The sequence below is a fragment of the Microcaecilia unicolor genome, chromosome 1 (assembly GCF_901765095.1).
Source record: "Microcaecilia unicolor chromosome 1, aMicUni1.1, whole genome shotgun sequence".
Lineage (NCBI taxonomy): Eukaryota > Metazoa > Chordata > Amphibia > Gymnophiona > Siphonopidae > Microcaecilia > Microcaecilia unicolor.
Window position 1 is genome coordinate 733,033,267 of NC_044031.1, and position 25,209 is coordinate 733,058,475.

The following is a 25,209-nucleotide window of genomic DNA, read 5'->3' on the forward strand; positions in this document are numbered from 1 at the left end:
ATTTATATACCCCTCATCACATCCCACAGGAAATGACTCTGCTCATTGAATGGTTTATTAACATTACCACATGATTTATCCTCACTGGTAATAATGGGTGACTTTAATGTACATTATGATGACTTAACTGATTTAGGAATTATTGATCACATGACAAATCCCTCCTCTCAGTACCCTTCTCCACCATTGCCAACTCCAGGCTCCGCTCATTTTCCCTTGCCTCACCCTATGCCTGGAACAGTCTTCCTGAATCCCTACGCCAAGCCCCCTCCCTACCCATCTTCAAATCCTTGCTTAAAGCTCACCTCTTCAATGCTGCATTCGGAACCTAACCTTTCGAACATATAGGTTGCCCCAATCTGTCTGACCTATCTGATTTAACTGTACATTTGTCTTTTTAGATTGTAAGCTCTTCGAGCAGGGACTGTCCTTCCATGTTAAATTGTACAGCGCTGCGTAACCCTAGTAGCGCTTTAGAAAGGTTAAGTAGTAGTAGTAGTAGTTTAACAATATGGTGCTAGCTTTATGCTTTAACCAAATTATAGTCACCTACTCCTATATTATTGATGATTTTTTTTTTCCGGAAAGAACCAGGAATACTCATTATACACATATAACCAATTATATGATACCATGGTCCGACCTCTATTGGATTCAGTACATTATACATTTTTATAGTGAGAGCACAACTGAAAAGTCATTAAACTATTGACATCATTCAGCATTTGAATTAAATGACTTTCACATTAAATGGCCATATCGTGAGTCAGCTCCTCTTGATGCTATTGATTTCCTGTTGAATATCTGGGAGAAAGAAGTGACTAAATTTAGCAAAACAGAGGTTACAATCAGAAACAATAAAATCACATCTTGTGCCTTGTGGTATAGAAAAGATCTTAGGTTAATGAAATGCCAACTACTCAGCTTGAAAGAAAATCATGTAAAGACAGAGCATCTGATAAAAAGGAGGCGTTTATAGGAGTATTGTCTAATTATAAATCTGCTTCCCTGAATGCAAAGTGGGAGTGGAGGAGTGGCCTAGTGGTTGGGGTGGTGGACTTTGGTCCTGGGGAACTGAGGAACTGAGTTCAATTCCCACTTCAGGCACAGGCAGCAACTTGTGACTCTGGGCAAGTCACTTAACCCTCCATTGCCCCATGTAAGCCGCATTGAGCCTGCCATGGAGATTCTACATGGAATGTTGCTACTATTAGCGATTCTACATGGAATGTTGCTATTCCACTAGCAACATTCCATGTAGAAGGCTGCACAGGCTTCTGTTTCTGTGAGTCTGACGTCCTGCACGTACGTGCAGGACGTCAGACTCACAGAAGCAGAAGCCTGCGCGGCCACATTGGTGATCTGCAAGGGCCGACTTCTACATGGAATGTTGCTAGTGGAGGAGTAGCCTAGTGGTTAGGGTGGTGGACTTTGGTCCTGGGGAACTGAGGAACTGAGTTCGATTCCCACTTCAGGCACAGGCAGCTCCTTGTGACTCTGGGTAAGTCACTTAACCCTCCATTGCCCCATGTAAGCCGCATTGAGCCTGCCATGAGTGGGAAAGCGTGGGGTACAAATGTAACAAAAATAAAATAGATACTATTGGAGATTCTACATGGAATGTTGCTATTCCACTAGCAACATTCCATGTAGAAGGCTGCGCAGGCTTCTGTTTCTGTGAGTCTGACGTCCTGCACGTACGTGCAGGACGTCAGACTCACAGAAGCAGAAGCCTGCGCGGCCACATTGGTGATCTTCAAGGGCCGACTTCTACATGGAACGTTGCTAGTGGAGGTGTAGCCTAGTGGTTAGGGTGGTGGACTTTGGTCCTGAGGAACTGAGTTCGATTCCCACTTCAGGCACAGGCAGCTCCTTGTGACTCTGGGCAAGTCACTTAACCCTCCATTGCCCCATGTAAGCCGCATTGAGCCTGCCATGAGTGGGAAAGCGCGGGGTACAAATAATAAAAAAAAATATGCTGCTGATAAGATGCAGAAGGGCACATCTCAACCTGTGTATGTGAACTATGTACTGCCAGAAAATAAAGGGACCATCAAAATCTCCCCTGCAGGTGAATTTGCAAAACTTTTTAAGGCAAAAGTTGCTGAAATAGCATTACATCCTATACGTGGGACTCAAGAGTTTGACTTAGAGAATGAGTTCTAATGAGCCTTGGCTAACATTATGTCCTACAAAGACTGCAGATATTATTATTGCCGTTCAAAAGTTATGAGGTTATCCGTGACAACTTTTTTTTTTTTTAATTTATAGAAGTCTTTATTGAGCATTGCAAAATCAATACAACATCTACTCAGATTGGTGCAATAAAGTTATCTACATATCCACACAATCATTCAGTGAGTAGTTGACAAAAGAAACATCAGTTAACTAACAATGCTAAAACAGAGGCATATACTACTTCGAATTTTTGAATATTTTTTTACAGAAAATCTCCCTACCCCTTGTCCTCCTCCCCCCCCTTTCTTGCACTCATGTACACACCAGTTAACCAGAACACTGTTGTAGAAAGGGTTCCCAAACCCTTTCCCATGCGGGCAATGTTTTCCTTCTTACTGCAGTTAATCTCTCCATTTCACATATGTATCTCACCTTGGTGATCCAAGTCACCATTGAGGGAACCTTAGGTGACTTCCAGTTCTGTGCTAAATTTATGCAAGCTGCATGCAGGGATCCTCTCACCAAGAGCCACTGGTCAGACGTGATGCCCACTGGCCGCTGCCCAAGTAAGAAAACTACCGGATGCCACTGTACAGATTTGCCAACCCAGACCTGAAGACGCGCTTGCACCCCCTTCCAATAGGCCTGAGCTTTAGGGCAGGACCACTAAATATGACCCATGGTCCCCATTCCACCACAATTCCGCCAACAGTCTTTGGGCACATGGGCGAACATGTGATGCAGTCTGACCGGAGTCAGATACCATCTGTAAAATACCTTAATAGCATTTTCCTGCATTGTCACAGCTAAAGATGATTTCAAGATCTGTTTTTCCAACGCCCGCCACCCTGCATCTGATAAAGAAAACTGTAATTCCTGTTCCCACCTCTTCCTATGGAGTACATATTGTTTAATATTTATCACCTGGTATGCGTATAAACGAGATATCATTCCCCGCGATATGTTCAAGTCTACACAGAGCTCTTCCATTGGGTGGATGTCACGCTTCATACACCCTATATAGCCTTGTCCTAGCAAGAAATGTTGCAACTGTATATAGGCATAACGGTCACCCGGCCGTAGCCCAAAATCTTCCACCAACTTTTCAAAGGGTACCAGATTTCCTCCCACATGCAGCTGTCCCAACAGGTCCACCCCAAATATCCGTGACAACTTTTAACATTAATTAGAGAGTCTTTTGCTGAATTTCGGATGACATTAGTTCACTCTTTTTTGAAAGATGGGACAATGTCACTAGGCTGAAACAAGCCTCCGTATGTCCTGTGATTAAGAAATCATCCAGCGCAATTTCAGATTGCAATATTTAGTCATCCAGTTTCTAATCTGCCATTTTTTAACAAGTTGATTGAGAAAGTGGTTTGTAGAATCTAATAATTTGGTTAGATGAGTGCCAGCGTGGTTTTCATAGTCGAGAGTCCAAAAACCTCTCAGTATGGCTGTGTTCAGGCTGGCCCAAGAGTATCTAGTGAACATAAGAGTAGCCGTACTGGGTCAGACCAATGGTCCATCTAACTCAGCATCCCATTTCCAAACAACGGCCAAGCCAGGTCACAAGTACCTGGCAGAAACCCAATTATTAGCAACATTCCATGCTACCAATCCCGGGGCAAGCAGCTGCCTCCCCATGTCTGTCTCAGTAGCAAACTATGGATTTTCCTCCAGGAACTTGTCCAAACCCTTTTTTAAACCCAGATACGCTAGTCAAACCTTAGGCTGTGTGCACCTCTGCAACAGCACCTCCAGTATACATTACCCCTCCATCTCGCCCAAGTGCAGCATCCGTTCTACTGATTCTTCTCTTTATACATCCTTCTCCCCTTCCCCAGCATCCGCCTACTTACTTTCTTCTCAAATATCCATGTACCCTGCCTTTCCTCCACTTTAAACTCAGCATCCATCCCTCTGTCCCTCCATCTTCACCTGCCTTCATATGCCCTTTCCCCACAGAATCTGTTCTTCTCTTCCTTTGAGTCCCCCATCAGCAGCCTCCTTCCATCCCCAGCTGCTTCATCAACCCCAGCCCTTTTCTGTTACATCCTTGTCAGCCCCTCTCTCCTGTCCCCAGGCCCTGCATTAGACCCTTTCTTCCACTCCCATCTCTTAGCATTTCCCATCCCCAGCCCCTATGTTAGCTCCCAGCCCTAGCATTACCCCCCTCCCGCCCCCCGGCATCAGCCACCTTCTGCCACACCATAATCTGCCAGTTTGAGACCCTTTCTGCCACCCCTAGCCTACTCCCTTTTCCCAGCCCCAGCTTTAGACTCTCTTCTCCCACTGTATTTATTATTTATTTTATTGCATTTGTATCCCACATTTTCCCACCTATTTGCGGGCTCAGTGTGGCTTACAATACATTGTATTGATGGTAGTACAATTTGTTACAACTCAGTTATGGATTACATTGTGACAGTTATGTGAAGACAGAGTCAAGTATCGTTAGGGAATAGGACAAAGGAAGAGAACAATGGAACAGTGGAAAGAGACAACGGGAAACTGATAGGGTAATAGAACAATAGCAAGAGAACATTCGGTATAACATTTTCTGTGAGTAACGGTATAAATGTGATAAAATTATGGGGGATAAGAATTCAGAAGAGAATGTATTGGTGTATATCTGAATAGTGAGTGTGGACTTCATGTGTTTTGATCCTTACAGTAAATTTTATCAAAGAGATAAGTCTTCAATAGTTTGCGGAAGTTGGTTAGTTCGTGGATCGTTTTCAAGTTGCGTAGTAATGTATTCCAGAATTGTGTGCTTATGTAAGAAAAGGTTGATGCGTGCAGCGCCTTGTATTTTAAGCCTTTGTACCGTCTGCCAGTCAGCTTCCTTGCCTCTCTCCCTCTCCTTCTAGTCCAATATTTCCCTATTCCCTTCTCTCCCATGTTCAGCATCTCCCCTTCTTTGTCAAGCCACATCCCAAAAATGGCCTGGCGTCTTTCCTTTCCTACCCCTCCCCACATGGTCCAGCATATCACCCTCTCACTCCTCCCAGCCTATCCAGCAGCTTCTCTCTTGTGCCCTGCGAAGTGGAAGAGTAGCCTATTGGTTAGTTCAACAGCCTCGGAACCTAGGGAACTGGGTTCAATTCCCACTGCAGATCTTTGTGAATCTGGACAATTCACTTAACCCTCTATCACCCCAGGTACAAAATTAGTACCTGCATTTAATATGTAAACCGCTTTGATTGTAACTACAGAAAGGCAATATATTAAATCCCATCCACCCCACCCCCTGCTCTCCCCATCACTGCATTCCACTCCGCAAACGTTTGTGGTTCCTGTCACGGCTCCGGTTGCAACGTGACAATATCAGCAATAATGAGAAACCTAACACCCTCATAGGCTTGGGCTCAGGCCTCCAAAAGTCTCTGGCAAATCCTGCCGCAGTGGCAACAAGAAATGTATGGGGGGGGGGGGGCAGGACTTGGCAACCTTATAGAACTTTGAGCCGAAAATTTCACAGGGTGTTAACATTCTCATTACTGCTGACACTGTCACATCCCAAACAGGGAGCTGCAACAGGAACCACAACAGTTTGAAGGGCGCAAGAGGGGGAGCTGCTGGATGGCTAGGGGGAGAGAAAAGAGAAAGGGTTATGCAGAACCACATGAGGGTTAGGAGGGGGGAGGCGGGAGGCAATTTATTCTGATGAATTTGTGTCCTGCAGCATTTGGAAAGGGAATCTCCCCCCCCCCCCCCCCCACCCCCCAGACTCTCCAAACAACATCTGTGGTGTGCCACCCCTAAAATTGTGCCACTCTAGGTGGCTGCCTAGGCTGCTTTCGACATGGTTCACCCAGACATCTTGTTGAAAAGATTGCCTAATTTTGGAAGTGATGAAGACATAAATTGTTTTTTTTCCTATTTATTAGGTAGACAGTAGCAGGTTAGAAATGGGAATAATGCCTCAGAATAATTTCCTGTGGACTGCAGAATCCTGTAGGGGTCAGCACTTTCTGTATCAGGTTTCAATCTGTGTGATTCTGTTGTTCACTTTGTTGTGAAAGATACGTGTGTTGACTACACATTGCTGTTTGCTCCATTTTCTATAAAGATGGACATTCATATCTCAAAATTTGGTTGCCAATTTTCATAGAATCTTCTTAGCTTGATGTACCAGGAGTGGCCTAGCTGTCAATTTCAGAAAAACTGAGTCTGGTGATTTCAAGAGATCAGTCGTTTTGTTCCACTTAAGATGATGAAATTATTGATCACTTGATACCAATTCATGAGGAAACAAAACTATTAAGAATAGCAATAGATTAGAAGTTACCTTTAAACCGCAAGTTGCTAAGGTAATTCACAGTACTTTTTTAAAAGTTACAATTGGTATGAAAATCATATTTCTTTTTAGAGCCTCATGATTTCCAAACTGTTGTTCAATTCTTAGGTTTATCGTCCTTGGTTTTTTTGTAATGTGATTTATACTGGCCTCCCTGACACAGTTATTAAACCATTACAGTTAATTCAAAATGCTGCAGTTCATGTTATTACTGGACTTAAAAAGCAGATCATATATCCCCTGTTTTGGTTGGGCTCCACTGGTTACCCATTAAGTTTTGTGTTCAGTTTAAGATTTTATAAGTTGCATTTAAACTTTTATATTCCCTTTTCAAGATGGGTTTAGAATATTCTATTCAAGTTTATGAGCTCTTGGCAAGCTTTGTGCTCCAGCTAAAACAATTTCTTGTGTATTCTTTGACTAGAAGATGCTGAAAAACAGAGCAGGCATGCACTGTGTTTTCTATTACATGTGGAACTCGCTGCCAGAACAGTTGTATCAAGAGAAAGCGCACTACTTTATGAAAAGCATCGAAAACTCACCAGTCAATTTTCAGCTGGCAACGGTGAGCATTTTTAAAAAATGCTTACTGGTGCCGGCTAAATTAGACCCAGATATTCAATGCAGGGTCCAAGCCAAGGAGTTTTGATAACAGGAGACGGCATGATGTCACAAGGCTGAAGCAGGTATCCACACACTCCACCCATGGAGGTTTTAGTTCTCCCCAATGCAGCTGCTGCCATTTTGGTAAACCCCAAAACAATGAAATTGATAGGGTGACAAGCTCCGCCTACTGGCTTCAGCCACATAAAGGGCCAGATAGGCTCATGCCATCTCCTGTTATCAAACCTCCTTGGTCCAGGCACTAACATTGAATAGCTGCATCGGTGTCAATACCCAGAAGTTATGCAGATATGGCCAGTATTCAGTCATGTACCTGCATAGCTAAACTGGGCAAAATTTGATTTACTATTAAAGCAGTCCTATTTGCCCAGCTATGGGGGCATCAGCACTGAATATTACCAGTGCCCGCATAAGTTCCAAGAGCACCCCAACTCTACCCCCAGACCACCCTAACACTAGCTGGATATTGCCCTGTCAGTCAGAGTTGATATTCAGCAGTACTGCTTAGTTAAGTGGTGCTGAACACCCCCTGACAGCTCAATCAGCACATTTTAACCCGGTAGAAAACCCTTTTGAATATCAGGGCCTCAATTTTTTCAGGTAGTTTTCCTATAACAAAATGGCTCCATACTGGGACAGACTAAAGTACATAAGTACATAAGTATTGCCATACTGGGAAAGACCAAAGGTCCATCGAGCCCAGCATCCTGTTTCCAACAGTGGCCAATCCAGGTCACAAATACCCAACAAGATCCCAAAAATGTACAAAACATTTTATACTGCTTATCCCAGAAATAGTGGAATTTCCCCAAGTCCATTTAATAAAAGTATATGGACTTTTCCATTAGGAAGCCGTCCAAACCTTTTTTTAAACTCCGCTAAGCTAACCGCCTTTACCACATTCTCTGGCAACGAATTCCAGAGTTTAATTACACGTTGAGTGAAGAAACATTTTCTCCGATTCGTTTTAAATTTACTACATTGTAGCTTCATCGCATGCCCCCTAGTCCTAGTATTTTTGGAAAGCGTGAACAGACGCTTCACATCTACCCGTTCAGCTCCACTCATTATTTTATAGACCTCTATCATATCTCCCCTCAGCTGCCTTTTCTCCAAGCTGAAGAGCCCTAGCCACTTTAGCCTTTCCTCATAGGGAAGTCGTCCCATCCCCTTTATCATTTTCGTCGTCCTTCTCTGCACCTTTTCTAATTCCACTATATCTTCTTTGAGATGCGGCGACCAGAATTGAACACAATATTCAAGGTGCGGTCGCACCATGGAGCGATACAAAGGCATTATAACATCCTCATTTTTGTTTTCCATTCCTTTCCTAATAATACCTAACATTCTATTTGCTTTCTTAGCCGCAGCAGCACACTGAGCAGAAGGTGTCAACGTATCATCAACGACGACACCTAGATCCCTTTCTTGGTTGGTGACTCCTAACGTGGAACCTTGCATGGCGTAGCTATAATTCGGGTTTCTCTTTCCCACATGCATCACCTTGCACTTGCTCACATTAAACATCATCAGCCATTTAGACACCCAGTCTCCCAGTCTCGTAATTTTTCACAATCCTCCCACGATTTAACGACTTTGAATAACTTTGTGTCATCAGCAAATTTAATTACCTCACTATTTACTCCCATCTCTAGGTCATTTATAAATATGTTAAAAAGCAGCGGTCCCAGCACAGACCCCTGGGGAACCCCACTAACTACCCTTCTCCATTGAGAACACTGACCATGTAACCCTACTCTCTGTTTTCTTTTAACCAGTTTTTAATCCACAATAGAACACTACCTCCTATCCCATGACTCTCCAATTTCCTCTGGACTCTTTCATGAGGTACTTTGTCAAATGCCTTCTGAAAATCCAGATGCACAATGTCAACCGGCTCCCCTTTATCCACATGTTTGTTCACCCCTTCAAAGAAATGTAGTAGATTGGTGAGGCAAGATTTCCCTTCACTAATCCATGTTGACTTTGTCTCATTAATCCATGCTTTTGAATATGCTCTATAATTTTGTTCTTAATAATAGTCTGTACCATTTTGCCCGGCACCGACGTCAGACTCACCGGTCTATAATTTCCCGGATCTCCTCTGGAACCTTTTTTAAAAACTGATGTTACATTGGCCACCCTCCAATCTTCCAGTACCACGCTCGATTTTAAGGATAAATTACATATTTCTAACAATAGCTCCGCAAGCTCATTTTTTAGTTCTGTCAGTACTCTGGGATGAATGCCATCCGGTCCAGGAGATTTGCTACTCTTCAGTTTGGAGAACTGCCCCATTACATCCTCCAGGTTTACAGAGAATTCATTAAGTTTCTCCGACTCGTCAGCTTCGAATACCATTTCCGGCACCGTTATCCCACCCAAATCTTCCTCGGTGAAGACCAAAGCAAAGGTCCATCAAGCCCGGGATCCTGTTTCTAACAGGTCACAAGTACCTGGCAAAATCCCAAAAATTTAAACCGATTTTATGCTGCTTATCCTAGAAATAAACAGTGGATTTTCCCAAGTCCATCTTAATAATGGCTTGTGAGCTTTTCTTTCAGGAAATTATCCAAAACCTTTTAAAAACCCTTCTAAGCTAACTGCTTTTACCACATTCTCTGACAATAAATTCCAGAGTTTAATTACAATGAGTGAATAAATATTTTCTCTGGTTTGTTTTAAATTTACTATTGCATGCCCCCTAGTCCTAGTATTTTTGGAAACAGTAAACAAGCGATTGAAATCTACCTGTTCCACTCCACTCAGTATTTTATAGACCTCTATCAAAGCTCCCCTCAGCCGTCTCTTCTCCAAGCTGAAGAGCCCTAGCCACTTTTACATTTCCTCATAGGGAAGTCGTCCTATCCCCTTTATCTTTCGTCGCCTTTCTTTGTACCTTTTCTAATTGTACTATATCTTTTTTGAGATGCAGTGACCAGAATTGCACACAGTATTAGAGGTGCATGGAGCAATACAAAGGCATTTGTAACATTCTCATATTTATTTTCTATTCCTTTCGTAATAATTCCTACCATTCTATTTGCTTTCTTAGTCGCTGCCGCCGCTCCACACTGAGCAGAGGATTTCAATGTATCATCAATGATGACACCTAGATCCTTATCCTGGGTGATGACTCCAAATGTGGAAAAACTTGCATCACGTAGTTATAGTTTTTGGGTACCAAAGACATAGGAAAATGTGGGAGAGAGGTTCTGGGAGCCAAATTTAGTCTGTTAGGTAGAAAACTCAAATCCTGAACCTCTAGGATAGCATTTTCTGAAGTGCTACCCATTCCATGCTCTTTATAGTGGAGTCTGGGGTTGTATGTTGTTGTTGTTGTTACATTTGTACCCCGCGCTTTCCCACTCATGGCAGGCTCAATGCGGCTTACATGGGACAATGAAGGGTTAAGTGACTTTGCCCAGGGTCACAAGGAGCTGCCTGTGCCTGAAGTGGGAATCAAACTCAGTTCCTCAGTTCCTCTGGACCAAAGTCCACCACCCTAACCACTAGGCCACTCCTCCACTGTTGCTACTATTTGAGATTTTACATGGAATGTTGCTATTCCACTAGCAACATTCCATGTAGAAGTCGGCCCTTGCAGATCACCAATGTGGCCGCGCAGGCTTCTGCTTCTGTGAGTCTGACGTCAGACTCACAGAAACAGAAGCCTGCGCAGCCTTCTACATGGAATGTTGCTAGTGGAATAGCAACATTCCATGTAGAATCTCCAATAGTAGCAACATTCCATGTAGAATCTCCAATAGTATCTATTTTATTTTTGTTACATTTGTACCCTGCGCTTTCCCACTCATGGCAGGCTCAATGCGGCTTACATGGGACAATGAAGGGTTAAGTGACTTTGCCCAGGGTCACAAGGAGCTGCCTGTGCCTCAAGTGGGAATTGAACTCAGTTCCTCAGTTCCCCAGGACCAAAGCCCACCACCCTAACCACTAGGCCACTCCTCCACAGGCTGGTCCCCTCAGGCTATAATATGTGGTAATTATTTTTCTGGGTTTTCTGCTTACCATAAGAAATATACCAATAGGGTTTTCTGCCTCCTTACACCCTCCCCAAGATACAGTGGACCAGCCCACCCCCAGGATATGGGGTGACAGAAAAGACAGAGGATAGGTTTTTTCCAAAATAGACAGTCTTTATTCCTTACCAATTTATATAACGAATAGCAATTTGTTATGAGAGGCAGAGATCATATCTCACCCTCTGACTAAATATAATACAACTGCCACTTATATACTCTTTTGTACAATGCATTAGTCATCAATTCCCTCCCAAAAATCATGCAGTTTGCAATTTCAGCTAATTTCTGTGTTACATCAGCTAATTTCTGGCGTACTTTATTGTTTACATAAAATAGAAAACGCTATCTGAATGTTATGGAATACAGAACACAATATCTAAATGTTTATGGAACACAGCATCTTATGACAAGTCCAAGGTTTCCTTTACAGGAGATTATAGTCGCCACTTTGCTACAGGAATCTTTCCAAAACCCAGGTCTTTTATCATTATTTTTGTCTAGTAACCTCAACACATTCTTCGCTTTCAAACTGTGTACATTCTCAAGTGTCCTTGTGGTGTAGAGTCAGTGGCACCAACTCTGTCAGGGAGGGGAGGATCAGCATGACCTCGAATTCACAGCTCTCAGCAGAAAGTACAGAAAGATGAAGTTTGAGCTTTTAGCTATGTAGGTCACGGGTCATAACTGGCCTGTCAGTAGTCAGAAAAGTGCAAATCAATTCATTTGTCAAATGCCTTTTGAAAGTCCAGAAACAGAGTGTCAACCAGCTCATCTTTGTCCATGGGCCTGATATTCAGTCCGCTTGAGTTAGCCCAGCTAACAGATATTCAGTGCCAGGCCATATCTGGTGACCAGCGTTGAATATCTGATTTATTTTTGGCTGGTTCAAACTTAACCGGCCAAGCCGATATTCAGCACTGGCCAGTTTATTTATTTATTGCATTTGTATCCCACATTTTCCCACCTATTTGCTGTCTCAATGTGGCTTACATAGTACCGTAACGGCGTTCGCCAATTCCGGTATAAACAGTTACACAGTGATGTGGTAGAATAAGGTTCATGTGGAACAAACATATTAAGGAATCGTATAGGGGAAGAGTTTCGTTATGTCCATTACGTGCTTTGGTTTCATAGTGTTGCAGGGTTCAGGTATTTAAGTAGGGTCGGTAGGGTATGCCTTTTTGAACAGGTAAGTTTTTAGTGATTTCCGGACATTTAGGTGGTTATACGTTGTTTTCACGGCTTTAGGTAATGCGTTCCATACTTGTGTACTTATGTAGGAAAAGCTGGATGCATAAGTTGATTTGTATTTGAGGCCTTTGCAGCTTGGGTAGTGGAGGTTTAAATATGTTCGTGTTGATCCGGTTGTATTTCTGATTGGTAGGTCGATGAGGTGTGTCATGTATTCCGGGGCCTCGCCGTAGATAATTTTATGAACCAGGGCGCAGATTTTGAAAGCTACACGTTCTTTGATTGGGAGCCAGTGCAATTTTTCTCAGAGGGGTTTGGCGTTTTCGAATTGCATTTTTCCGAATAAGTCTGGCTGCCATGTTTTGAGCGGTTTGAAGTTTCTTTATGAGTTGTTCCAGAATGTTTCCCTCGGGAAGAATGGTTTCACACGTTTGAGTTTCCACATTGAGTGGAAAATTTTCTTAGTTGTGGATTTCACGTGGCTCTCTAGTGTAAGGTTGTGGTCGATTGTAACGCCGAGGAGTTTCAGACTGTCTGAGATGGGGAGGGTGTAATCTGGTGTATGTATATTTAAGGGGTTGTTCGTGTTGTATTGGGATGAGAGGATGAGACAGTGTGTTTTTTCTGTGTTAAGTTTTAGTAGAAATGCATTTGCCCATGAGTTTATAATGTTCAGGCCGAGCTTGATTTTGTTGGTGATTTCTGTCAGATTGTGTTTGTAGGGAATGTATATTGTGACATCATCCGCATAGTTGAAAGGGTTAAGACCTTGGTCGGATAGGGACTTGGCTAGTGGGTTCATCGTTAGGTTGAAGAGGATCAGTGATAGTGGTGATCCTTGAGGTACTCCGCAGTCTGCTTTCCACGGTGATGATATGTTTGAATTTGATTTCACTTAATATGTTCTAGTGGTTAGGAAACCCTTGATCCAACTAAGTATGTTTCCTCCGATCTCGAAGTAGTCTAGGAGTCTTAGTAGTATATTATGGTTTACCATGTCGAATGCGAGGAGAAATATGCTTTTACCTGTTGCTATTTCTTGCTTGAATTTGGCTAAGAGAGTAATTAGTACTGTTTCAGTGCTGTGGAGGGGGCGAAATCCTGATTGTGATTCATGTAATATTGAGAATTTGTTTATATAATCAGTAAGTTGCTTGGTTACCATGCATTCCATCAGTTTGATTACCAGTGGGATAGATGCTACTGGACGGTAGTTGGTGATTTCGTTTGTATTTTTCTTGGTGTCTTTTGGTATTGGGGTGAGTAAGGTGTGGAGGAGTGGCCTAGTGGTTAGGGTGGTGGACTTTGGTCCTGGGGAACTGAGGAACTGAGTTCGATTCCCACTTCAGGCACAGGCAGCTCCTTGTGACTCTGGGCAAGTCACTTAACCCCCCATTGCTCCATGTAAGCCGCATTGAGCCTGCCATGAGTGGGAAAGCGTGGGGTACAAATGTAACAAAAAAAAAAAAAAGATGTTGCCATTTTCCTTAGGGAAGAGACCTTGTTGAAGCATGTAGTTTAGGTTAAGTTTGAACCAGCCAAACATAGGCCTGCTATTCATGTGGCCCGATACGGCCGCCAAACTTAGCCAGCAATGCGCATGATATAACTGACTTTCAACCACGAATTTTATGGACAGCAGGTGCTGATCCTGGCCGGTTAAATGCTTTTGCATATCGGGGGGGGGGGGGGGGGGGGGAGGGAGAGATTATGTTTATTCACCTCTTAGTATTTGATGTCTGTTAGTATGCTGTTTATACTATATATTATCCATGTATGTTGTAGTCTATCTAGATTAATCTGGATAGGCAAGTTAGAAATGTTATGAAATTATATAAATGAAATGAAGAATAGAAAGACTCTTAGCTACAGAAAATGTTTGAAAGCTGTTATTTCTGCCAGAGGATGTTACAAAATACTGACTGAAAGAGTGTCCATACTTTTGCACCTTTCATAACCACCATTTTCTTATTTTCAAGCTGTAAAATCTACAAAGAAATGCTAATTCACATTAAATTATTCAAAAAATATCAGAGTCAATATTCAAAGTGACTTAAGATCGCCTGTGTGGGGCTATCTGTTACGTTCCTCATCTGGTTCCAGGCCTGCACGGCCGATTCGCCGGTGAGGCGCGGTCCGGCAGAGATAGCCGGCTATTTTGAATGTGGTTTCTCCAGGATGGTCTGTTTCTGTTTCCTATTTCTGGCAGCCGTTATCTTGGTTGGATCAAGGACAGCAGCCATCTTGGCTAACTCAGGAGGGGGCAGCCATCTTGTATACGAGAACAGGAAGGAAGCCCATATTTGGGTGTTGTGCTACTCTGCTGATGGGGGCAGCCATCTTGGAGCAGCTGCACATGCTTGAGCCTAATTCCTTCCCTACTTAAGGCACTGCCTCCAGCCCTTCATTGCTTCGGCTTCTGCTGCATAGAGGTCGTGGTCCACATCCGTGTTCCTTGTCGGTTCCTGGTTCCAGTATTTTCGGTGTTCCAGACCTTGCCTTGTTTCCTGACCACGCGTTGCGTTGCTGCCTGCCTCTGACCCTGGACTGTGTTTTGACTATTCTCAGCTCTACTGTTTTCCTGGCTCTTGGACTGTGTCTGTTGGCTACCTGTCTGGTCGGTGGTCCTGCAACGCCACCGGTTCCGGAAGTCCTGTCGGCCGCTTGAACCCAGGGGCTCAACTCCTGGGGAATAGTGGCTAAGTGCAGGTGAAGCTAGGGGTTGTCTGGCTGCCTGACCGAGTGTGGTGCATTCCATCTTCGCTGTGCTCAGTCGGGGCACAAGGGCTCACATCCCCAGTCATAACACTATCTGCTGTTATTTAGTAGCACTTAACTGGTTAGTGCCGCTGAATATCAATACTGACCACTGAACTGAAAACCGACTATTTTGTGGGTGGTCCAGGGGCGGAATTGGCACTTAGGCAGTTAACTGCCAATATTCAGCACTTAACTTTCTAAGGGACCCTTTTACGAAGCGTCAGTAAGCCCAACGCAGGCTTACCGCATGTGAACCCGGAACTACCGCCGGCCTAACACGGCTGCCGGCAGTAATTCCAGCTCGAGCGTGCACCATTTCCGGCACAAATTTTTTAAAAACCCTGGAAATTAGTAGTGTGGTGCTAACCCAGCAGTAATCGGGCTTCGCCACGCCCTGCCAGGTTACCACCAGAGCCCTTACCGTCAACCTCAATGGGTGGCGGTAAGTGCTCCCTGCCACATGACCATGCGGTAAGAGTAATCTTACCACATGGCCATTTTTTGGGAGGACTTTTTACCTGCTGCGGTGAAAAGGGCCCTGGCATGCGGGAAAAATGGCCCCACCAATACCGCAGGGCCCTTTTTCCCGCAGCTTAGTAAAAGGACCCTTAAGTTAAGCAGCCAAATCGGACCACATAAAAGTCAGCCCTATCGTTATACAGTGTAACTTAGGTGGTTAAGTGCTGAATATTGCATAAGAAATCACTGGCCACATAAACCCAGATATTCAATGCCGGTGCCTGGGCATGGCCTGGAATTGAATATTTGGGAATAATGCCAGCAGCGTGTAATAAAACACTCACCGTCATCAGCTGAATATCTATCCTGTCATGTTTAACTTTGTATCACGTAGAAGTTGTGTTAGCTTCTGTTCATGTAGGGATTCATTGAAATATATAGTGTGACCAAGGGTCCCTAAAATTTTGAATACAGCTGTATGAATTTTTTTTTAAATTACACTGAATCAGTGTCTAGTAATACTTCATGGGATGCGTCTTTCATAGGTCCGTCGTGAAAATTCCATCTGTTGTAACTTTTGACACCTCCTTGCTGGAAGAAACCGAAAACCTGGAAGCTGAGGAGCTGCAGCTGAATGACCTGACCATAGAGAGTGTACAGCACACGTATGTGAGGGGGTGTTACACTAGTGTGTGTCCTGAAGGGGGTCTGCGCACCAGGAAAGGAATGCTTTTCTCATTCTGCTGCTCTTGAGTGGGAGAGGCTTTCTTTTCACATCTCAAATGTTCCTCCTCCTTGGCTGTTGCACTGGCTTTCTTGCTAACCCGTGTCTGAGTAGATGATGCTACTGTCTATGTTCCTGTTATACCTGGATCCTTCAGCTTGTGCCCTTGGTCTCCTGCTCACAGCTGTAGCTTGTACTCAGGTGATGTTTAACTCATTGCATAGTGCTGCACTCTGTATTCCTGTTACACCCAGATCCTGCAGCTTGTGCCCTTGGTCTCTTGCTCTTTGGTTCTCTTTTACCCATTGCATAGTGCTACACTCTGAGGGGCATAATCGAACGCGAACGCCTATCTCCATGGGCGTCTATGTCCGAAAATGGGTACGTGAAGAGGCGGGACAGACCGTATTTTCGAAAAAAATGGACGTTTTTGAGCTGGGCGTTTTTAGTTTCCATTATCGCTAAAAAACAAACAAACGCCCAGCTCAAAAACGTCCTAATCTGAGCCATTTGGTCGTGGGAGGTGCCACGATTCGTAGTACACTCGCCCCCCTGACATGCCAGGACACCAACTGGGCACCCTAGAGGTCAGTTCGGTGGACTTCAGACAACGCTCCCACATGCATAGCTCCCTTACCCCCGGGTGCTGAGCACCCAACCCCCCTCCCCCAAAATCCACTACCCACAAATGTACAACACTACCATAGCTCTTAGGGGTGAAGGGGGCACCTACATGTGGGTACAGTGGGTTATGGAGACCTCCCATTTACCAGCACAAGTGTTACAGGTAGGGGAGGATTGGCCTGGGTCCACCTGGCTGAAGTGCACTGCGTTACCCACTAAAAGTGCTCCAGGGACCTGGATACACGCAGGCCTCTAGGACTTGTTGCTGCTATATAACATTGGCACACCAGTTGACACCTGAAGACTAATCTCTCCGAAAACGTCCTTTATTGGAATAAGCACGCTTACTCACAGTTAACTGCAGATCAGAGGTTGTGCCCCACTGGCAAAGAGTCTCCCTGGTACTGAGATTAGCAGTAGGCCCAAGCTGGCAGAATGGTGTACAATGCCCTCTTTCAGCCACATTCAAGGTAAGAACTAAGTTCTGTAACGTGGCTAACACGTTGGCCACTACCTCATGGACTACCGGAAACAAAACAGGGCACACTGACCCAGTAAGCAGGGGGAAAAGCACCATGGGAGTAGAGCCTACCAACATCGTGAGCATTTGCCACAAGCTAGTGGAATCATGGAGCCCAATACCCTACACCCACCACAATGCATTGCTGATGTGACTCTGCAGTGTGCATAACAGAAAAGTTGTCACACTCACCTGAGAGCCACATCAGAACCAGGGAAAGGCTGTCACAGGATAGAACACATTCTGCTGTCATAGAGTTGGGTACGGCATTTGAGGCTGGCATAGAGGCTGGAAAAAAAGTTATTAAAGTGTGGTTTTTTGGTAGGAGGGGGTTAGTGACCACTGGGGGAGTCCGGGGAGGTCACCCCGATTCCCTCCGGTGGTCATCTGGGCAGTTGGGGCACTTTTTTGGGACTTGTTCGTGAAAAAAAAAGGTCCAAAAAAGTGACCCAAAATTGCGGTAAAAACGCCTTTTTTTTCGATTATCAGCTAAAGACGCCCATCTCTCCTCGGCCGATAACCACGCCCCAGTTCCGCCTTCACCACGCCTCCGACACGCCCCCATCAACTTTACCCGTTTCTGCGACGGATTGCAGTTGGAAACGCCCAAAATTGGCTTTCAATTATACCAATTTGGGCGCCCAGGGGAGAAAGACGCCCATCTCCCGATTTGGGTTGCAATATAGGCGTTTTTCTCTTTCGATTATAAGCAGGTCTGTGTTCCCGTTAATCTCATCAAGGAACAGTGCAGGGGTTTTCAAACCCTAGGTGAGCATTCAGCCTTGCACCCCCCCCCCCCCCCTTGATTAACTTTCACACCGACATTACCCACCCCAGAATGATCCTGTAATAATAATGCAGTGCGGCGAGCACCAATTCTATATCAGCATCCGGGCACCTCAATTCCGATATAAACTACTATTGTGGGTAGAGCATGGGCAGTTACTCGCATGTGCTTAACTTACATATCACCAGAATTTATGTGCACAGCTTAAACCAGCTCTATGGAGCCTAACTTACAGGTGCATATTTTCATGGTTGCACTAGTTTTGTGTAAAGGGAGGTAGGTACCTACTTTCCTTTATAGAATAGGCTCCTACCAGGTACCCTCTGGACACCTATTATAAATGCCTAGTTTGTAGCCCATAAGAACATAAGAATGGCCATACTTGGTCAGACCAATGGTCCATCTAGCCTAGTATCCTGCTAACAGTGTCCAATCCAGGCCACAAGTACCTGGCAGAAACCCAATTAGTAGCAATATTCCATGCTACCAATTCTGGGGCAAGCAGTGGCTTCCCCCATGTCCATCTCAATAAGAGACCATGGACTTTTCCTCCAGGAACTTATCCAAACCTTTTTTTTAAACCCAGATACACTGACCGCTGTTACCACATTCTCCGGCAGCGAGTTCCAGAGGTTAATTGTTCTTTGTGTGAAAAAATATTTCCTCCTATTTGTTTTAAAGTATTTCCATGTAGTTTCATCAAGTATCCCCTGGTCTTTTACTTTTTGAAAGAGTGAAAAATTGATTCACTTCTACCCGTTCTACTCCACTGGGGATTTTATAGACCCCAGTCATTTCCCCCCTCAGCGGTCTCTTTTCCAGGCTGAAGAGCCTTAACCTCTTTAGCCTTTCCTCATAAAGGAGGAGTTCCATCCTTGGTTGCTCTTTTTTTTAACCTTTTCTAATTCTGTTATATCTTTTTTTGAGATATGGCAACCAGAATTGAGCACCATACTCAAGGTGAAGTTGCACCATGGAGCGATACAGAGGCATTATAATATTCTTGATCTTATTTTGCGGTTATTATCCGGTTGCCGCTTTCAGGAACCTCAACCCTTCTTTACAGCCAGTGATCACACTCCTCACTTAGGATTCCCCTTTTCTCCTCCTGGTCTCTTGGCAGGGGACCATCAGACAACCAAAGATGACCTCATGGGCATAATTCCGACCTTTATCCCCTTTGCAACTCCTCCCCCCCATGTCATTCTCTACAAGGGCAACTCTTTTCCCCTGCATTCTATTTCAAAACCATTCCCCATGGGCTGGGCCTCCTCCCACCCAGCGACATCCTACTACTCCGGCCCTCTAGCAGGGACCTCCCTCCCTCCAGGGCTCTGGAAAAATCTATCACTCTAATAATACCCATCCCATAGGGTATTACACATGTAAGTGTAAGTCCCACCTAGACTCCGCCTACATATGTGCTCATCTGTCAAATATGTACTATGTAAGATGTCACATAATTATAGAAGAGCTCCAGGGCCACTGACAGACTGAACCGGGACAGGGCCGCTACCCCTCCACGATCGTTGCTGCTGCCACGGCCGCCACAGTTGCAAATACCTTGGCTGGCAGGGCCTGGCAGGGATCCCGAGGCCCTGCCAGAAGAGGTCTTCCTCCAGCGCTGCTCTTCACTCTGCCACATTGCCTGCCCCTGCGGCTGCTTTTTCTCTCACGTCGCGCATGCTCGGCTTCAAAACCAAGCATGCGTGGCCTGAGGCGTAAAGCAGCCGCTTGGCAGGCAATGCGGCAGAGTGAAGAGCAGTGCTGGTGGAAGACCTGCTGAGGGGGACCCCCACTAGCCAAACCAGAGGCCCTGGCCCGAAGTCTTGCAGTGTCTGCTCATCAGTTTCCTCCCCAACCTCCAAGTGGGGTCCGGCGCCAGAGTTTTCTCTCTCCTGCTCCTGTCGGGACGCAATCACCTGGGTCCCGTCAGGTGAGAGAAAGAGAGAGACCCTGGTGCCAGGTCCCCCTTGGAGGCCCAGGGAATTTTGCCCCCCTTCCCCGGTGTCCCCGAAGAGCGCTTAGGCAGAAGTTTGGCATTTGCATGTGTATGCGCCATTCTAATCATTTCCATGCATAATTAGCAAGTAAATATTAGCACCCACTTTATTGAATTACCCCCGTGGAGCGCAATTTACAATATGTGGGTAATTGTCTACTCTCCCTGAGGTAAAAGCACATGATAGTGGTTCTTTGAGTTTGTTTGGCTGTCAGAACGTATCCTTTTCTTTTGATTGCAGCTGTTCTCTGCTGCCCTGGGTGCTGGCCTGTTCTGCCTAGTTGTTAAGCCGGTCCGGCCTTCATCTCTGCTTTGGCTTGTATGTACCCTGTTTCCCCGAAAGTAAGACATCCCCCGAAAATAAGACCTAGTAGAGGTTTTCCTGAATTGCTAGATATAAGGCCTCCCCCGAAAGTAAGACCTAGCAAATTTTTGTTTGAAAGCAGGGCCGCCGAGAGCCGGACAAGGCCGCCCCCGGGCGGCCCCCCCACCCGAGGTCGCCGGCCCCCTTCCACCCGCCCTCCGTCGCTCCCGGAACTAACCTTAAATGCCTCCTTTCACCTTTGCAGCAAGCAGCAGCAGGGCAGACCTCTTCTTCCTTCCGTGCCCCGCCCTCGCGGACGTTACGTCAGGCGACGCCGGGACATGGAAGGAAGGAGTGGCCTGCCCTGCTGCTGCTTGCTGCAAAGGTGAAAGGAGACGTTTAAGGTTCCGGGAGCGATGGAGGGCGGGCGGGCCAACCCCGATGTTTCCCCGAAAAATAAGACAGCCCCTGAAAATAAGACCTAGTGTATTTTGGGGGGCAAAAATTAATATAAGACAGTGTCTTATTTTCGGGGAAACACGGTATGTTAACATTTATTTATGGTTTATTTAATTCCAATTATACGTCACCTATACCCAATGTCCAGAGTAGCTCACAGTAAATATATTGGTTCTCACATGGTGATGGCAGAGCACGATCACTGTGGATTGATTTCTTTTCTGTGGGCACTGACTACATTAAAGTACATGATATCTGTTTGGGTTTTACAGAAAGACCTCAGTTGAAGAGGAACTGGCTTTAGTCTCAGAGGCTGTTTCCAGCAAACAGGAGACAATCAGTCAGCTTCAAACAGAAATCCTGAATGAGGAGCGCATGTCAGACCTGAAACAGCGGTTGGTATCTTGGAATGATTAGGTGGGAGATGAGATTTGCCAGTTACAAAGAGAATGAGGATAGATTTTTAGGATGGTCTAATGGCTCTATTGCCCAGAAAGGCAAAGGATTTTTTCTGGTTCTGTCTTCTGTTCCCCCTGTTGGTTAGGAATGTGGTGGAGTCGAAGTTCAATAGGAGGGAGAAGGGACCCATAGAGGGACATAATCGAACGTCGCCGGCGATCTATTTTGGCGGCAGCGCAACAGCTGGCCGGAACCGTATTATCGAAAAAGATGGTCGGCTATCTTTTTTTTTTTCAATAATACGGTTTAGTTCGGCCAAATGCTAGAGTTCGCCAGGTTTCAGATCGCCGGTTTTGTTATTCAGCGATAATGGAAAAAATGCCAGCCATCTCAAACCCGGCGAAATCCAAGGCATTTGGTCATGGGAGGAGCCAGCATTTGTAGTGCACTGGTCCCCCTGACATGCCAGGACACCAACGGGGCACCCTAGGAGGCACTTCTAAAAAATTTTTTTTAATACAAAAAAAGCTCCCAGGTGCATAGCTCCCTTACCTTGGGTGCTGAGCTCCTCAAATCCCCCCCAAACCCACTCCCCACAACTCTACACCATTACCATAGCCCTTATGGGTGAAGGGGGGCACCTACATGTGGGTAGAGTGGGTTTTGGGGGGGTTTGGAGGGCTTAACATTTACCACCACAAGTGTAAGAGGTAGGGGGGGGGATGGACCTGGGTCTGCCTGCCTGAAGTGCACTGCACCCATTAAAAACTGCTCCAGGGACTTGCATACTGCTGTCAGGGAGCTGGGTGTGACATTTGAAGCTGGTATACAGGCTGGTAAAAAAGGTTTTTATTTTTATTTTTTTATTGTGGGAGAGGGGGTTGGTGACCACTGGGGGACTACGAGGAGGTCATCCCTCCGGTGGTCATCTGGTGAGTTGGGGCACCTTTTTGAGGCTTGGTCGTGAAAATAAAAGGACCAAGTAAACCCAGCGAAATACTGCTTAACGCCGCTTTGTTTTTTCCATTATCTGCGAAAGCCGGCCATCTGGTAGCCACGCCCACGCCCGCCCATGTCCTGCATTCGCTATGCCACCGACACGCCCCCTTGAACTTTCGCCGGTGCAGCGACTGTGTCAAAAAAGCCGCTTTCGATTATACCAATTTCGCCGCTTTTGAGAGATCGCCGGCCATCTCCCGATTTATGTCGGAAGATTGCCGGCGATCACTTTTGAAAATAAGCCTGATAGTCATCCCGGAAGTGTGACACCTAGCAACTGGATATAGGCCCCATGATTCCAGGGAACCAGGAGGAGTTCTGGTGCATCACTTCTGGCCCAGGAATCACTGCGGTGACCAGATTAAGCATGTTAAGTGGGGAATGAGGAAAGAAATATAAATATGGGGAAATCCCTGAGTAGTTATAAATGAAGGCTTAGGATGCCAGATCCTAGCCTTGCTTCCAATTGACCTGAGAGCCCAAAGATCAAAACCGCCAAGTCAAAAGAACTGGGTTTTTGTCTAGTGTATGTTGGTTTGCTTCATCATAGCCGTGTGCTTTTCATTGCAGGGTGCACCTGTTGAGTAAGCGTCATGCCCTATTTGAGGCACTTCAGCAATTTCAGATCTCCCTTTGTGCCCAGACCAAGCTCCAGATCCAGAAGGACATGCTACAGAGAAAGATGGACAAAGTTGGATCTGAAGATCCTCCTCCTGCCCTTCAGCTGCAGGAGGACCAGCAGTCCATTTCTTCACTAGTGAGTTTCTTCAGCCTTATCGGTAATTTGCAACCATAGGCAGCCTTGGAGGCTCATTGAGGACCAGAGTTGATGGAAACGGTCAAAGCTGGTCCTCCAAGACTGCAGAATGTCTGTCTGTCTTTTCCAGCTCACTCACAATGAATATGCATTTGAATGCAGTAAGGGCTTAGTTCTCTGGTATGCGTACAAAGCTTGTTCATGGTCAACAAATGCTATTATTGCAATTTGATCTGTCCACCACATTTGATTTGATTGATGATGACCTTTTACTTTACCTGTTGAATTCAATCTGGGAGAGTGCTCTCATGGTTCAGAGGTTTTCTTTCTGACAGATCTTACTCAGTTAAAGGGACAAAGATAATTAAAAAAAAATGGAAAATAAGATGTGGTTGTAGCATATACTAAATAGCTTTGGCCATTCCTAGTACAGAGTGTGATGTGTTGAACCATCAGTAAGATTTCTCAGTAGTAACATATTCAAAGAGAAGTTTGCTTATGCTCCACCTGCTCCTTCGGGTTAAGGTAATGTGTCTTGAGTCTTTATTCATCGCTAGTTGGAGGTTGTACTTCCTTTACTCCCCCCCCCCCCCCCCCCCTTTTCCAGCTCAGGCATCCCATTGGCAATCCTGGACTGCAGTACACTTTGCAGCTCAGTACAGGAAGATGATGGGACGTGATGATGATATGAGCACTCCCGAAGCAAAAATAATAATGTTCTTCCTGGTTAACACCCTGCCAGCTGTACCCCCTTCCCTCCCCCAGGGTCATTGGACCCTGGATAAACTTGGAAGATTAAATACCCCTAAAATAATTCTCAAGCTCAAGAGAAGAAGCCACTTGTAAGAATCAAGCCATATCTTCAGCATGCCACAAGGCCATTGACCTGACTCATGTGTACACTTGGTAGACATGTACACATTGGTGCACACACCTATAAATATATAGAGAGACAAAGCATACCATGTATGCATGCATTTTATAAAATGCACATGATGTATGCACGTACACATGAAACGCACTTCCAAATTTGTATCAAATCCCACTCTTAGTTTTGACAGGGTGTCCCTACAGCCCACTGATACCATCAAGGTCCTAGGTGTGCTGCTGGATTCTGCCCTCTCCTTCAGAGACCATATCTCATCCAGTGGCATACCAAGGGGGGGGGGCGGTGGGGGCAGTCCGCCCCGGGTGCACGCCGCTGGGGGGGGGGTGCCGCGCGCCTGTCGGCTCTTCGTTTTCATGCTCCCTTTGCCCCGGAACAGGTTACTTCCTGTTCCGGGGCAGAGGGAGCATGAAAACAAAGAGCCGGCAGGCGCGCGGCACCCCCCCCCCCCCAGCGGCGTGCACCCTGGGGGGTTCTTTCACCGGGGGGGGGGGGGGCATCGCGCTTTTCTAGGGGGGCGGGGCGCATCGGTGATCCACCCCGGGTGTCAGCTCCCCTAGGAACGCCACTGATCTCATCTGTTGTTAAAGCCTGTTTTTTTTTTTTTTCAGCAACACCAGGTACGTTTATTTCAGCATTTACTTGATGAAAAAAAAAGCATTGCGCGTTGTGATTCATGCTTTAGTTATTCAGTGCATAGACTATTGCAATGTTCTGCTCCGCGGCATCTGTCAGAAAGAGATCAAGCGACTGCAATGATACAAAACGGTGCAGTGAAATTACTTTTCTGTGCTGTGAAATATGACCATGTGACCCCACTGTTAAAAGTCGAACACTGGCTGCCTGTAGAACATACAAAGTATTACTTTTGGTATTTATGAGTGGAGGAGTAGCCTACTGGTTAGTTCAGCGGACTTTGATCCTGGGGAACTGGGTTTGATTCCCACTGCAGCTCCTTGTGACTGTGGGCAAGTCACTTAACCGTCCATTGCCCCAGGTACAAAATAAGTACCTGAATATATGTAAACCACTTTGGATGTAGTTGCAAAAACCTCAGAAAGGCAGTATAACAAGTCCCATTTCCCTTTCCCTATTTGAGATTCTACATGGAACGTTGCTACTATTGAGATTTTGTTGCTACTATTTGACATTCTACATGGAATGTTGCTACTATTGGAGATTCTACA

The 25,209-nt window shown here is 45.4% G+C and overlaps 1 protein-coding gene across 2 annotated transcripts in view; it reads left to right on the top strand.

Annotated features, from left to right (window-relative positions):
- The window catches only part of FES (FES proto-oncogene, tyrosine kinase), a 172,552-nt gene that overhangs the window by 75,495 nt on the left and 71,848 nt on the right, over positions 1–25,209 (top strand). For both annotated transcript variants that reach the window (XM_030189652.1, XM_030189653.1), the window contains 3 exons: positions 16,107–16,226; positions 21,254–21,376; positions 22,950–23,136. In XM_030189652.1, the coding sequence (XP_030045512.1) occupies positions 16,107–16,226; positions 21,254–21,376; positions 22,950–23,136 (430 nt within the window). The remainder of the gene's footprint in view (positions 1–16,106; positions 16,227–21,253; positions 21,377–22,949; positions 23,137–25,209) is intronic.